Consider the following 16,634-nt stretch of genomic DNA (forward strand, 5'->3'; position numbering starts at 1 on the left):
TAAAAGGAGGCCACACATGCTGAGCTGCTCAGCTGCAAACAGTATTTCTACAGTCATAATGACAAAAACAATGAAAAATTCATCGAAAATCCTGAGAGAGAATTATACTGGGAGCAGGGAAGATGTGTGAAGGAGTATTGAGGGGAGGGTCCTTAGGTACTTCATGTTCTATGAGTGAAAGTAAATACAGAATTTCAGAAATTAGAAAATGATATAACTACATAAATGTATCTAAATGTCATTTAGAAATACAGGGAGATTATATTGAAAGAAAGAGCTATAACAAGTGGAGGTAACTGCCTCTGGAAAGCAGAAAATGAGGAACAGGAAAGAAGGGAAAGGAATGGGCAGAGACTACAGCTTTTCACAAGAAACCTGCCAGTACCTCGAATTTTGTACATGTATTACTGTGAGAAAAATTAACTGCAAAAAAACACAACAACAGCAGCACATAAATAACCTTAAAACAAGTTTGTCATCTATCACATAAATAGACTTCACATATATTGTACATCATTTATTGAAAAAATTAAAAATCAGCAAAATAGGCAGACTTGTTTGATTATATTTTAATAGAGCAATCTTCAAATCCATCAAGCTGTTTAAATCATGCTCTGCGGCTGAAATAAGTAGCTAAGCAATATTTTTTTTTAATCTGGCTGTTCACACATTATATACATGCAACCAAAGTGAGTAATACAATCTTAATAACCAATTTACTTCACAAATTGGTCTTCTAATGAGTATGTGTTAACAAATACTACATTTTTTGTGTGATTCATGCTCAGAAGCCCAAATCACGTCAACTTTTTTAGAAATCATTTAAATTACCAACTAATATATTCATATTTCATTTGCATATTAGCTACAACTTATTAGCAAGTATAACAGGAACAATCTTATGCAGTCAGAACCACTATAAGCCTCATCTACCTCCTTCCTTGGCTACCAAGGACAAAACACACACCCTGCTATGATTGGCATTCTTATTACTCCCACTACCTGCCCTTGCCGATGCCACTATTATTGCTACTCCCATCCCTGGTGCCAGTTCACCTGCTGCCAGGGGCTGGCACCCAGAGGAACGTGGGGCTCTTGAGCATCTGTGTTCTTTAATTCCACTCTCATCTGGAGCCAGCGCTACAGGAATTCTCATGTCTGGGGAAAATATACTGTGAATCTTGAGTTCCAACTTGGAAAGGTTCTCCTACAATAATGACGACTATGTACCAGTCTAACAGAGATACATAATTTCTACTGGCATGTAATTCTGAAATTCTAACTGAATGTGGAAAACCTTAGAAAATACCTAATTAGTAAGTTGAGAACAGAATCTGTAAAGACTGGTGAAAAAAGGAAATTTCCTCCCACAAAAAAAATGCTCAGATATATATTCTACATTTGCAAATTTATTTGTTTGGATTTTGTAATAATTACTAAATATTATAAATATTTAAATTTATTACATTGAAATACATTATCATCAGTTTTATTAAAGTCCATGCATCAAAACGTTGTTTTTCATGATTTTTTTAAACTTTATTGATCGTTGCAAAGTTTTATCTCCCTGCACTGAAAACAGCCCCTGCACAATCTAACTTGGCAATCTAGTTCATGGCTGACTTGGACAAGGGGAAAGGATAAACTCAAAGGCTACTTCAACATCTCTTCTTCCATGTTGTTGTCAGTTTTGTATTTTAATGGAATGAGTGGATAAAAGACAGGTTTTGTCTTGTTTTGGTTTACTTCATACTACCAGTAAAGTGGAAAGGAGAAAAGGGAATTTTCCTTGTTTAATCAATTCACTTGGAGATGAACTTGGAAAACTCAGGCACTTCAAGGAAAGACACAGTACAATATGGCTGGACTTCTTTTCTTGACTACTGAAGCAATACAAATAGATGGTTCAGTGTTTAAAATAACTGCCCAAATGTTTAGCTCCTCATTCTAACATTCAGCAGGACTACTATTAAAGCAAAATAAATAAATAAATAAATAAATAAATAAATACATGCAGCAACAGGACCATGCACATCCATTACATCATGTGGTCACAAAAAAAAGGAAACAGAAGCAAAGCTTATCTGCATTTCTCATATAATCAATATTTCTTAATGTGTATGGTACTGGGGACAGAGGCCAAAGGTGAACAATACAGATGGGCCCTGCACATAGAGCTAATAAACAAGTAAACAAAGAGGATAATTTTAGGCAGTGATAAGAACTAGGAAGAAAATAAATGACCATAGGTCAAGGCCTATCTGAGGTAGTAACATTTAAATTCAGGCATAAGTGAAAAAGAAATCAGCTACAATGGAGATAGGAATGCAGCTCCCCCCAGGGAAGAGGAAAAGCAATGGCAATGTGTCTAAGATAGGAAAAAACTTTAAGGGGAAAAGAGATGAAAGAAAGAAGTTCTAGTGGCTGAGCCTTAGTGAATGAGAAAGTGAGGGAGAGATGAGGATGGTGCAGGAGATAGGGGCAGGTAGGTGGTAGGGCCTGTGGACTGTGTGAGGGGTTTGATTTCAGGTGTGATAAAGACCTACTGCAGTTTCTGAATAATGGAGAGCTATGATCTTACTTACATTTTTAAAAGACCATTTTAGTTGCTCTTATGAAGGATCACCACGGAAGCAAGAAGACCAGCAGAAGGCTGGCTGCTGCGGTAAATGAGAGAGAGGCCCTGATGGCTTGGATGGGGGTAGCAGTGAAGATAAGGATCACAGGAAGGATATGTGCTAAGTGATAGAGCACAACTTCACCAACTTTCATGCTTCATGGAGCCTTCAGGACCTCAGTAATTTTCACAGTATGCCCAGGCCTGAAGAAATACTGAGTAGTCCCATTTATCAAGGTACAAATTACTTAATAGTGGTAATACTTAATAGTCACCTATATAACTCTTTTTACTTGAAATTTTGAGATATCCTTTAGCTCCCCTGTAGTGTCTATGAATGCCTCAGTGTAGGAACCACCGTTTCAGAGCTAAACCTTGCTGGAGAGCTGGATATAGGGAGCAAAAAGGAAAGAATAAAAGATGATTCCTGGATTTTTGGATCTATGCAACTAGATGGATAGTAAGCCTATACACTGAGACGGGAAAGAATGAGAAAGGAGCACCACTCTCAAATGTTAGGTTTGACCACCTCATCTGCACATAAAAATCCAAGTTTTTTCAAGTGGCTACATCAACTGCTCTGGGTAGCACAACTGGTCTGCAAATAAGATGAAATTTGACTCTAGGTCTGACTGATTGATGCCAGGTAAAATAATGATATAATAACTAATATGTTGCTGAATTAGTCACATTATAGTGCATTAAATATTCCCCAGGTAGTTCTAACATGTTATTAGATAGGACTATTCAATTCTGAAGTTAGCAACAGCATAATTCCTCTCAGCTGAAAAGAGCAATTGTAAGGTGACGACAAATGGCATTCTCCTCCCCTTAACCTCCAAGACTACTATTTTTTTAAATATGAAGGCCTTGGATGAAAAATGATGAAACTGAACATTTTATGAGTGTCTGTAGCTGTTGCTGTAACAACTAGACCATATTCCCATTCCTAAAACCAGAGCAATCTAAATGTCAGCTATCATCACAAAGCGGCATTTAACAGCACACACAGGGGTAAAGCTCTAGGCGGAATATTCTAAGAACTTAATTCCTCAGGGCAGGTGGCACAAGCTCAAAAGCCCTGATGGGCCCAGGCCACAGGGAGTAGCCCAAAATGCATGGGATCAGACAGGACACAGACCAGCTCCAAAGGGGGCAGTGCATTAATATGAAATTTAATAAACCCTGCACTTTCTCAAGAAAGTATGCCTCAATGTCAAATTTAGTCCTTAGAAACAGTCTTAGATAAATTACTAGATTCCTGACATAATTTAGATATGCAGCTGAGAAGAGTGCCTTTAAATAAGCTAAAGAGGAGTCATTAGAAGAATCCAGGGAAAAGCTGCAAAATTGCACACAGGAAACTAAAGTTAAAACTGCACACTTAAAACTACTTTATAAAATTTTCTGTTTTCTGGTACTGAGTGTTTTTTTAAAAAAAAATGGAAACAGACACACTTTGTACTTAGTTCTGTATATTTTAATCTGTCCAGTAAAAAAAAAAAATAATAATCTTATCAAAATAAATGAAGATGGACTGGCAAGAGACACTGTTCATTTTCCCCCTGCCATGAATGACATGTCATCAGACTATTTGTCTCGGCATGGAGCAGCTTAATAGCATTTGAAATCCTACAATTCCATCAGCCACAGGAAGTATAATCACAACCTTGGACAGAAATCCCCAACTTGGCTATTCAGATGTCCTGAGAAAATCTCACTTGAAGAATTTTATTTTCTGGAACAATATTTTTCTGGAAATGTTTACTGTTGAAATTCAAACTAAGCTTATAAATACCTAAGCAATATTATAAAATTATTAGAATAGCTTGCTATAGTCTAGATATTAAATGTCTCCCCAAAGGCTTGTATGTTAAAAGTATGGTCACCAAGGTGGCAACAGTGGGAGGTGATGGGATCTTTAGAAGGCACACCCTAGTACATAATGGCCTTGGGTCACTGGGGACGTGCACTTAGAGGGGATTGTGGGACCTCAGCCCCTCCCAATTTTAACTTCCTGGCCATAAGATGAGTGGTTTGCTTTACCACACTCTCCTACCATTGCTTCAAAGCACTCCCACCAGAGATCTAAAAGCAGGGGTTCCACCTGATCATGGACTAGAATCTCTCAAAGCCAGAGCCAAAATAAACCTTTTCTCTTTATAAGTTAATTACCTCAGGTATTCTGTTATACTAATAGAAAGCTAATAACACATAATTCTAAAGAATGTGATTAATTTAATTTGGCAGTGGTTTTGAAATCTCCTCATCTCAAGGCTTTAATAATGAGGCTTTTGTTTCCCTAAGGTCATATCTGCAAACTAGTAAGGAAGTAATAGGAGAGACCTCACACAGAGTGAGTATGACTCAATCTCACTATAACACCATGCTATGACTGGCTGTGAACAACAGAGTCAGTAGTAACTAAAATCTAGCTAGCTTTACCTGGAAAAGGTAAAGCTTATAATTTAAGGAGACTTTGGGGGAAAAAATTAAAATCCATGGTTATAATAAAACACAACTATTATAACAGATATCTACTCAGAGCAAAATAGGAAATCAGATGAGGACCATTTAAATTGGCCTCTAGGTTCAGGGAGATGGCACTTGACCCAAGTTTGCAGATCTCTTACAGTAAGATCTCTTACTTGAGGCAGGGAGAACAGCACATATGAGGGCACTGACATTTGGAGCAGTTTTAATCAATGTCATAAGTACCAAAGGGTCCTATAGAGCAGGAGGCACAGAATGTGGGGAAGACCTGGATACCAGGCAGTTCAGAGATGAACATGAATGTCTCTAACCTTTCAACTCTATGGAATGTTGTGGTCCATTAAATTATTTTAAGCCAAGATGAGACAGGATCTAATTTTGTTTTGTAAAATTTACAGGTAGACATATGTAGGATAAACTGAGGGAGGTGAGATTTATGGCAGAAAAAATCCTCTTTCTACATTGTAGTTCAGCACTTTGGCCTCATGTGCCTGGATTAAGGTAAACTTGCTTTCATTTTTTTTTTCATCTTAGGAATTAGGAATTGGAAAAAATTCAAGACCATCAATTTTGGATGTTTGGATGAAAAGTATCTCTGACAGAAAGAAAACAGGATGCATACACGTGGATAACAGAGGTTGAGCAGGTGAATCTCCAGTCAGTGGTTTCAACCTTTCGCCAGGACCAGCCGTACAGCTTTCTTTCCTTCCTGTATATCCTGTGCCCGTACTGTGAACTGACTTTCCTAAGTTTGAGTAGAATTTTGTTACTTCCAAAATTGGTGATTCCTGACTATGAACCTAGAGTGACAGATAACTGGAATGAAGAGAACAGGGATGGTATAGAGATATTAAAGGAGAAAGACTGAAGGAAATTCCAACTAACTGGATTTGGGTACACTGGCTACCAAGCTACAGGTTTGGGCACCCTTCAGTAAGAAGAGGATGATGGGAGAAGGGGCAGATATGGTAGTGATTTAAGGGTTGGATTTTGTGTGTGTTGTGGTTGATGAGAATGGGACATCTGAGTAAAACTGCACTGCAAATGGACTTGTAGGTGTGTATCTGTAGAGACCCCCAATCCCTCCCTACTTTCTGTGAACTGACCAAGTATCACAGAATGCCAGGTGTATGTTTATCCTACAAAACTGGGCTCAAGCCAGGGCCTTGAATCCAGGCACTGATAGAAGTATTTAGGTGTTTGCCTAAAATCCTGAAAGAAACTGGCCATGACTCTGAGCCAAAATGCCTTAAACCCTCAAGTAAACTCCATGCCCGACACCACTGCTACAGACACACCAGCTGTTGTGAGTATAAGCTGCAAAACTCTGCAGGTAATACTTTGGAATTTAGGGCTTCTTTCTTTGGAGAATTCCCATTGGCCCCAACTCAGGATGCTTTGTGGCCTCCCCTGTGGGAACTCCCCGAGCTCCCACTTTTGGATTGACTCCGGGTGTGGGTTTGGTGGTATAAAACAGTTATCACCAGGAAGTTCTGATCTGAATCATGGCTTTGATGATCATTTAGCATGCAGATTATCGAAGAATACAAGGGAGTGAAAGAGACTCAGCCAAGACCCAGGGAGCACCAATAGTAAGGGGCCCACTGAGCAGGAAAAGGCATGAAGGAGCTGTAAGATGCACTGGTATGATTGGGGAAATTTTTAAAGAAGAACAAGGACCAAGAGTGAGAGTCTAGATGGCTGACTCACTTGAGAGGACAAGAGTGAACATGGGAAGAACAGAACTTCCAAGTATCCTCTAAGTACTTTGTAAACAGTCAACACTGTGCTGACTCATTTTATCTTCAAAGTAGGTCACAAAATGACCTTTTAAAGATAAAGAAAACAGACCCTGCTGGGTGAAGTGGTGCACACCTGTTAGCTGTAATCCCAACAGCTCGGGAGGATGAGGTAGGAGAATTGCAAGTTCAAAGCAACCAACGACATGCACAAAACCGAATCCCTAAATCTCTACCATTTCTGCCCCTCCTACTGTCATCCCCTTTTTACTGAAAGTTGGGTACCCAAGCCTGTAGCTTGGGAGCCAGTGCACCCAAATCCAGGCAGCAATGTAGTGAGGCCCTAAGCAACTTAGTGCAACTCTGTCTTAATAAAAGGGGCACGGGTGTGAGGGTGGGGCGATGGGATGGGAACGTATGTGTACATCTAGTTCTTAGCAGAGCACCTGCCAACCTATCTGTTCAGAGTGAATTAAGGTCTGAGCATGCCTACAAGTTTATGATAGTTCACATGGCATCAGCCAGGCTGGTGTTACTCTCATATTCACATAAACTGGGACAAGGATCTGCTCTACTGCAACAGCAAGCCTATCTCCTGGGATACAATCCCAGATTTCATGCAGCATCTCCCTTTCTTCTCCTTACTTTCCAGTAAAAACAAAAGAGTCAGAGAAAGGCAGGCCAGGAAATTGTTTTCCTATTTCTAAAGATTATCCTGGCAAACCCAAAACCTTAGTTGCCAACACTTCACAAACCATGGGGATGAATTTCCATTAATTACCACAGGACCTTAAATTCACATCTGATTCAGAAAGCGTGCCAAAAGGATTTGACAATCCTTTGATGTAAGTCACAAGTGAAGCCACATGGGGTATATTCAGCTACAGATGCACAACCTCCTAAGGAGGCCTTATTCCCTCTTATCAACCCAAGGTCTTTGAGGTCTTTTCTCCTTGATTTAAATCTAAGATGAAAAGATCACTTCTAATACTGAAGTGGACAACATTTCTTCCAACAACTACAAGCTAGAAGAAAAATACTGCCCAGATTCTTTCTGATGAAAACAGATACATATTAACAAAGGGTATTACAACAATTCAGTGTCTACAGAGGTTACCTCAAATTCTGAAGTACTGGGTGTAGGTCAAAGAGGATGAGTAAACTTGGGATGTTACTGCTTTGCACAAATGCTGAGAAATTTTTTTAAACTGTAAAACATAGTGAACAGAAGGAAAGTTAACATGGACTTAGTTCTTTGCATGGGCTTGAACCATTACATGCTATCTTCTTGAATCATCAAAAGAACCTGAAAATTCCTGATTTTTAGATAATCAGGGCCCGGGAAAGTTAAGTAGCTTTTGGAGTTTACATAGCTATTGAGTGTGCTGGTCTGAATTCAAATCCAAGTCTAATGTTAAAAGGTTTTTTTTTTAAGTATTTGATGCACCATGTTTTTTACTGGAAAACCATTAATATAAAGAAATCTTTAAAAATACAATGTATATTGTATGTCTCCTGCTTATGCCCTAGGGAAAATTAATCATTCATTCTGCTATGTTGCTATGGCATATTAACTTGTTGTTGTTGTTTTTATTTTTTAGTTGTAGATGGACACAATACCTTTATTTTATTAATCTTTATGTGGTGCTGAGGATCAAACCCAGGTACTCGGATATGCTAGTTGAGCACTCTACCCCTGAGCCACAACCCCAGCCCCTTAACTTGTTTTTTATAATGCTGTAATTATTTGTGTGAATCTCCTTAGACTATAGACTTCTCAATGACAAGAATTACATATTTATAGATCTTTGAATCTTATTATAGTAAATTTTGATTGAAGGTATAAATAAATGAGTATTTTAACATGTATTTTTAAGATTCCTTGTCAGGACAAAATTATATGTAACCCATAAAAGAAAGTATAATATTCAAAAAATAATAATCTCACCATTTATTATCATGAACCTCCTATATTCATTGCCTATTTTCAATAGTAGGCAATTGTTATTGATCTGAATAAATTTGCTACATCCATGAAAGGTAGTAAGAAAATTCATTGCCTATATTGTGTTAACTCAATTTTTACACATATTTGAAAACACAGGGTTTTTAATCAGTGTTCTTAATGCCCTGCTGCATATGCTCTTGGCCTCACTCTGAAATCTCCTGCAGCTATCACAGGAAAGCACCACAGGATCTAGCAGATTCTACTTCAACCCCCTTTGTGCCTCTGCTATGCTGCCATAAAGTTCAGATATCATAAGCGACTGTGCAGGGGAATCTGGAAGATTGCATTTAACATCTGCAAGGACACCACCCCTCAGACTGAAGAGATGAGGACTGTGGGTAATACCCCTGGGGTCATGGTGGGGCACAGCGCACACTCAACCTTGCCAGGACTTATTGAGATATCCTGCTGACCAGTGCACCCTTTACTCAGTTCCCTCTCCTTCTTTCCCTGCTCTCTTACTTGTGCTTCTTGGTATCACTCCAAAATATGAAATGCTGGCTTCAAGGTCTGCTTATGGGGGGAACCTAAGCCAAGACAGTCATGCAAGAAGAACACAGGGGGATGGAAAGTGAAGGTTCCACTATAAACCCATCTTTCAGAGCCTTGATGTGATGTTCATAGGGACTGAGGCTTCCCTCACAATATACAATGGCAGCCAAGGAAAGCTCAATCATCTCAGGATTAGGCACCATAATCTTGGAGAAAAGAGGCTTAATCAACTATACCACCAAAACTATTTGGGAAACAAAAATGTGTGATAATATATGTAAGAGGCTGAGCATCTAGGACAATAATCAGCATACTAAGCATTGAATAAATCCTTTAAAAATTATGTTTAACAAAATATATTTTTCTTTTTTGGTGAAAACTGATTCCATATAGTCTGATATTTTTCCATCTGAGAAAGTCTTAAAATATTTGTTTCAAGTATTTTAGCTTCTACTTAAAATTGAAAATCATTTGTTTTCTCCTTCAGATTACATTAAAATTCCATCAATTTTACTTTATAGGTCATTGAATTAAAGGCAATTAACTGGCATGCCCCAAATCCCATGGTGGAGAAACTAGTTCTCCTGATTCCTGGGTTAATATTCTCCCCATTATATTATGCTTATCTTTCAAAGGAATCAACCATGAATCCTAACATCTTCCCCCTAACTCAATACTTTTCATCCAATGAGCTGCATACAGATACCATCTTGAAATACTCCACTTAGATAAGCATTTGAGCTTTCAACAGCTTCCTGAACAATGAGGAGGCAGAGAGAGAGGAAGATACTTCAGTGAGCTCACCCTGCTGTTGAGAACTGCAGAGACAACAGAACCTCATCTTTACTTCAACTTTGCAATTTGAGAGTGTATAGCCCTTATTTTTTTACTTTCTTATTTCCTGTCACCTTTATTTTTCTCTCACTTATTATGCCTGTTTGTGCCATGTTTCCTGACTGTATGGTAATTTTTTTTTTAATACTAAGAGAGCTTGTTGGGGGTTGGGAGGACATAACATATCTAGAAATACTGCATTTACAAAATTAAATTAAATATGATTAACATAAAAAATGACTCATGCAAACATCAGGCTGACATGGCCAGAAACTCTATATCAGAGGTATAGAGTAAAGGCCTTAACTGCATATCTGAAAACTTAAGAATAAGTTCTATGATTCTTTATATGGGGACAATTTTATCACTGGTCAAGCATCCCTAATCCCAAAGTCTGATGCTCCAAAACTAAAACGTTTTGAGTGCCAACATGATGCATGTCAGCAATGGAAGACTCAATACCTGACCTTCTGTAACATAAGTCAAAACATAGGTTAAAAAATAGTACTGCATAAAATTAACTATAGGTTATGTGTATAAATGATTTTCATGTGTAGATTTGGGTTCCAGCCCCAAGACATCTCATTAAGTCTGTGCAAATATATGGACAAAGAAAATGTGGTATATATACACAATGGAATATTACTCATCAAAAAAAGAGAATAAAATCACAGTATTTGCAGGTAAATGATGGAGTCGGAAAAGATAATACTAAGTGAAGTTAGCCAATCCCAAAAAACCAAATGCTGAATATTTTCTCTGATATAAGGAGGCTGATTCATAGTAGGGTTGGGAGGGGGAATATGGGAGGAATAGAGGAACTCTAGATAGGGCAGAGGGGTGGGAGAGAAAGGGAGGGGTCATGGGGGTAGAAAAGATGGTGGAATGAGATGGACATGATTACCCTAAGTACATGTATGAAGGCATGAATGGTGTGAATATACTTTGTATACAACCAGACATGAAAAATTGTGCTCTATATGTGTAATATGAATTGTAATGCATTGTGCTACAACATATAACAAATTAGAATAAAAAATATTTTTAAAGAGTATATGCAAATATAACCAAACCTGAAACAGTTCAAAATTCAGAGCATTTCTGTTTCCAAGCATTCAAATAAGGGAAACAACCTGTGTTACATAGCCATTTTAGATTTGTATCTTTGGTCAGTATTGAATTTCATCAAATTTGAATGCTCAACCTCAAACAAGCTTTAAGTATCCAGCTTGGGGCATGCTTAGTGTTTAAGACTAAGGAGCAAGCACTTGACCTGGTATCAGAAAATTAGGGTCCACTCTTAGCTCTAAAACTTACTGTAGGATGATGAAGAAGTTATGTAATTGGTTAAGCCCTAACTCCCTATCTAGTCAATAAATAGAAGAGGGGGTATCTTAGGGGTAGTGTGATTCTTAGCATATGCGAGGTCCTAGGTTCCATCCCTACTTGACAGGATATTTTCTGATATCAGATCAAGAAAGATACAGTCTATCAATATAATTTATAGTATTATATATGTAAAGCAGTAAAATAGTTTGCTATACTGTCGTAATAATAACAACAAATAAGAGGGGACTCAAAACAGTTTGTCCTACATTTCCCTCCTGTGAATATTTACTAATACATACTAGAATGGCACACCAGGTCAATAAATGGTCAATAAATGACAGCTATCAAAACATTTTCTAAAGGCCTTCACTATCTGTTGTAAATCCAAGGAAGAAGTATCGCCTGAGGATTAAGGTACAGCAGTTACAAAAGTGAGAGGAAGCATCCCACACAAGATGGCAGCCTGTTCCCCACCCTTACTTGAGAGTTCATAGGAAAAGGTCAGAAGAGAAGATGAAGATGGAAGGATTATTCAGAAAGAAGAACAGCTTAAAACTAGAGAACTTTCTAAAATGACTCTATTTCCCTACAAGCCTCTAGTAAAAACAAGACTCAGAAACTTAAAATTCTGGATTTCCCTTTCTTTACTAACAGATTTAAAGTGAGCCATTTAGTCATCCAGTAATCTGATACCTTCCATCTGCCATGATGGATCAATTATCTTTTTATCAGAACACACCAAAGTATAGTATATTACAAGTATCTTAAAAGGAGGATGATAACAAGCCTGCAGAGAGCCCAGTTTTATGTATGTATCTACCCATCCATTCTCTCCCTCTCAGACAGACACACATACACAAACACATATGCCTTGGCTGTGGTAATGACAATGTAGGAATGGCCCATTTATTGAGAGTCATAGATAAAACTTCTTAGATGGAAAATGGAAAAATCACTAGAGTTTGGGTGACAGTGAGAATTTAAGAGTTTTCTTTACATCGATCATCATCTTCTTCATCTATCACTACTCTTCCCTTTGACACATGTGAGACAATTTATTAGTATGTGAAATACAGTGCAATGCCGACCCTTTTATAGCAAGAAAGGTTTGCTCTATTCTTTTTTTCCTATGGGTAGAGGATAATAATCTTTTTTGTTGTGTGCTTGAAATTACTAAATAATCAGAATGATATCAGAAAACTGACTCTTGTAAAAGTTTAATATAATGTCTCAAGTATGTAATGTTTTAAACTCAGAAGTCTTTCATTCAAAAGAGTAGAGGAAGAAGAATGAGTTATCATACAAATAGAAGACATTTAGACCAACACAGACACACACATGGAACAAAGAATGAGATAATTAAATATTTCCAGCAGAAAATACATTTTCTTGACAGAGATAAGATATTAAACAGGTCAAGGGGATAAAAATAAAGGATTCTATGAGGGAGAAAACACAACACGTTAAGATTATCTAATATAACTCTAAGGATGATTTACCTTTCAATATTTTTCTACATGATATGCCTAAGGTTTTTTCTTTGTGAGAAATACAATACAAAATACTTCATATTTCAGATTTACACAGACTTTAGGATTAAAGATGGAATTTGTAAAAGGAAATTTCAACCTTTGCCCATTATTAGAGTTGGCTGGGATGGCAAAGAGCAATGACTATTTCTCCTGTAAAAGGAAAAAGCCTGGAAAGAGTAAAATTTAATAGTGCTTTACATAATAAAATGTCCACAAAAACACAGTTCTGAATTACTAAAACAGCAATTTTACAATAAGAAAAATGTGACTAGCCTTTTTAACTAAAAACCCCAAAATTATTAGGTTCCAGTTATGAGGTTATTTTAAACTAGAAAAAAATTATGATATTATATACTGAATCTTCAGAACAGTGAGAAAAGATATACACATATACACATGAAGAGAGACTGGAGCAAAGAGGAGAAAGCACAGTACTTGAGAGTTCCAGACTGGTAATTTTCTACCAGTAGCGTGGTCTATCACAACAACATTGACTTACATGAAATTTTACAGGCTTAAAAAATGAGAGTCTGACATTATATATTTTGAGTGACCAAGCTACTCACCTCTTGGATATCAGATTATCCACATATCTATCACTCTAACCTCTAGACTCTAACGTCATGTCAGAGTCTTCAGGGAGCTGATTAGCTGGTTTGTACCCACCAACAGAAGTTCATTTCAACCATCATGTACTTTATTTCACTCTTCCTATTTTACAGGATTAAAATGCAAGCACAAGTTCTACAACAATACTACTTAACGTCGCATATAGCTTGAAATAAACACAGCACATTAATGAGTACACTAAATTTTAGGGAATATTGGGATCCTTATTATCACTTCATTTTTTAATAGAGTGAAAAAAATGAATATTTTATTAAAATTTGAAAACCTCAGTCAGCACAATTTATTACTAGGTACTACAGATGGATTATGCAACTAGGAACACATTAGATGAGCCACTACCCATTGATTAGAGTTGACTCTGTAATCCCTATGCAAAAGGACAACAGAAATGTACAAAGAAATTCTTCATTTTCTGTGCTTTTAAACTTGTCAAGTTTAAATGCTTAGAAAAGTATAGAACAAAAAAAATTTCATAAACCGAACATATATTAGGTTGATCACCTCAAATATTCATACAGGGTTATCACTACAGAGCATTATTTGAAAGTTTGGTGCAAGCCTTGTTGCAATTCCATGCTATGATCAAACTGGAGGTGCCAAATCCAGGGAGCAAATATGCTAGGCACTGTATCAAAATATGGGCCTTAACAGGATTGATAAAGGTAGGGGAAAATGAAGTAATTGACAGAGGGAGGAAGGAAAGTACAACGTTTTAAAAATGTAGTCTAAGAAATGCAGTCTGACAAGGTTGTAATTAATATCAAACAAGGGTTATAGTTATACTATAAGTACAATTCCTTAACAAATCCTGATGCAATCTAATGGGACATTGGGTCCTAATCTTTATTTTTTAAATTTATTTTAACCAATTTGTTCCCCTCAAATTATCACTAAATAAGCACATCAAGCAATTTTTAAAAGAAAATATCAAATTCTCAAGTACAAATGGCTTGCCAGGGAAAATTCAATTTTATGTAAATTCTATTTTTTTTAAATTTTAAATGAGTGATTATAACCAGAAGGTAGGAAGAAAAAGCCCCTAAAATGTAGCTTTTCATCCACCAACCGGCTTCTCAGAAAACTCAAAAAACCTCTCTATTATTCTATCCAGAATCTTAAATCCACTCTGGTGACATATGAACCCTGTACAGTTCTTAAAAGCAATTTTAAGTTCTATATTTAATGATGAGTTTATTTAATGTGTGTTTCCTCCACGGGCCTGCATGTGTTAGGCTAGGGACCAGGTCTAATTTTCAGTACCTGTTTGTGTATCTGGTACAAATAAAACATGGTAGAGGTCACCATTCATCCCGCTCCACTCCCGACAGTCAATTTTACAGAGTACTATGAAAACTAACCAACAGGGAGTTTTTCTATTTTCTCCACCCCTTCCACTAGTGCTCTCCTCCACTTTATTCTGGTTATAATAATCATATTTTTAATATCCTCATCACATTGCATGCTAACAGAATGCCTCACATAGAAGTGAGCCATCACTGTGTGCTCAGAATCTCTGACAATGCCAGGTGACATTCTTTTGTTTTACTTTCTAACTGGCATCAAGAAATGGTTTATAAAAAAGGCATAACAGTTAAAAATAAAAGGAAGTATTACTAGAGGGCATAAAATATATGAAACAAATAAAGCCAATAATATAACAACTACAACAAATCTTTTCCTTCTAATTATAAAATATCGATTAAAAAAAAAAACAATCAATCTGCCAAAAAAAGAATCCTATATATTTAATAGTAACAAATCACCAAGAGTCCTATTTCTTTTTTCCATGTAAAGTAATCCCTTCACAATCCTTTTAGTAAAAAGTCAGAAAGAAATACATACATGATGGTGTTAATGCCTGAGAGCTGTTGGAACATTTGTAGGCCACAACCCACAATTAAAGCTCGGCGAGTTGGGGGATAACTCAGCATTCTGCAGATCACAGGTCCGGCTTTTTTAAAAAAGAAAGAAAAAGAAGAAGGACATATCTATTATTTTTAGCATCCATAATAATTTTTCCCATTAGGAAAAAAATACCCCCAAATTTCTGTGCAATCAACATCACTGGGCCTTTTAAAATAGAACAAATATACTTTAACAGAAACCTAAGTACAATATCTCAATATCTTCTTTCTAAAACAGTTTTAATACGTTTTTGTTTGTTTGTTTTAGGTTAAACTAAAAGCAATGAGAGAGAATTCAAGTTAAAGCAAGTGATAAAGTGATGGGTATGAGGAAGACCTATATCATTAAAACTGTTAGAAATAATTCTTCCTTAAATCCCTACCAGCTATCTTTATTAATTACTCCCTTTGTCCCTCTACTTTCTTTGCAATTAAATATTATTTAAAAATTTATCCACATAGGACCACTTACAAAGTCACTGGCAAACTGCCTTAAACAACTAAAAGAATCGCATTTATTATGATTAATAAAAGAACACAATTCATTTCATTCTATTTGACTAAAGGTAAGGAATAAGGTCTTAATATCAGACATGGTTATAGCTACATGGGATATTACTAACAAAAGTTATCAAAAAGAATAAAATTTAAAAATCAGTATCAACTATGTGTGGACATATACACAAACGGGTATTTCTTAATTCTAAATATTTCCCCCAGAGGCATTCTAATACATAAACAGGCTTTCAAAATGGCATAAATCCCTTGATCATCACGTCAGAAGGCTAGATCAATTCTGGAGAGCCGTGGATATGTACCACTGAGGACTCCAGAAAGGTGAGCAACCTTACTGTAGCCTACTGTCAGGGCATAATGAAGACAAGTATCCCTTCCATTCTAAGAAATGTCATTTTAACTTCAAAAATTTAACCATTATTCTTTAGGATGTCCTTATGAGCAAGAGTTGACTCCCAGGATCTGTTTCATTCCTGTTGTTAGAAAGGATGAGTTGAGATCAGTAGGGTGCCAATGGCTACTTCATGAGTGCACTCTCCT

The 16,634-nt window shown here is 36.7% G+C and overlaps 1 protein-coding gene across 1 annotated transcript in view; it reads right to left on the reverse strand.

The window, feature by feature from the left end:
* The window catches only part of SLC2A13 (solute carrier family 2 member 13), a 354,614-nt gene that overhangs the window by 185,894 nt on the left and 152,086 nt on the right, over window positions 1–16,634 (reverse strand). The window contains exon 4 of the mRNA XM_081309061.1: window positions 15,517–15,625. Within this exon, the coding sequence (XP_081165187.1) occupies window positions 15,517–15,625 (109 nt within the window). The remainder of the gene's footprint in view (window positions 1–15,516; window positions 15,626–16,634) is intronic.

This window comes from Spermophilus citellus (genome assembly GCF_964194105.1).
Source record: "Spermophilus citellus genome assembly, chromosome: 10".
NCBI lineage: Eukaryota > Metazoa > Chordata > Mammalia > Rodentia > Sciuridae > Spermophilus > Spermophilus citellus.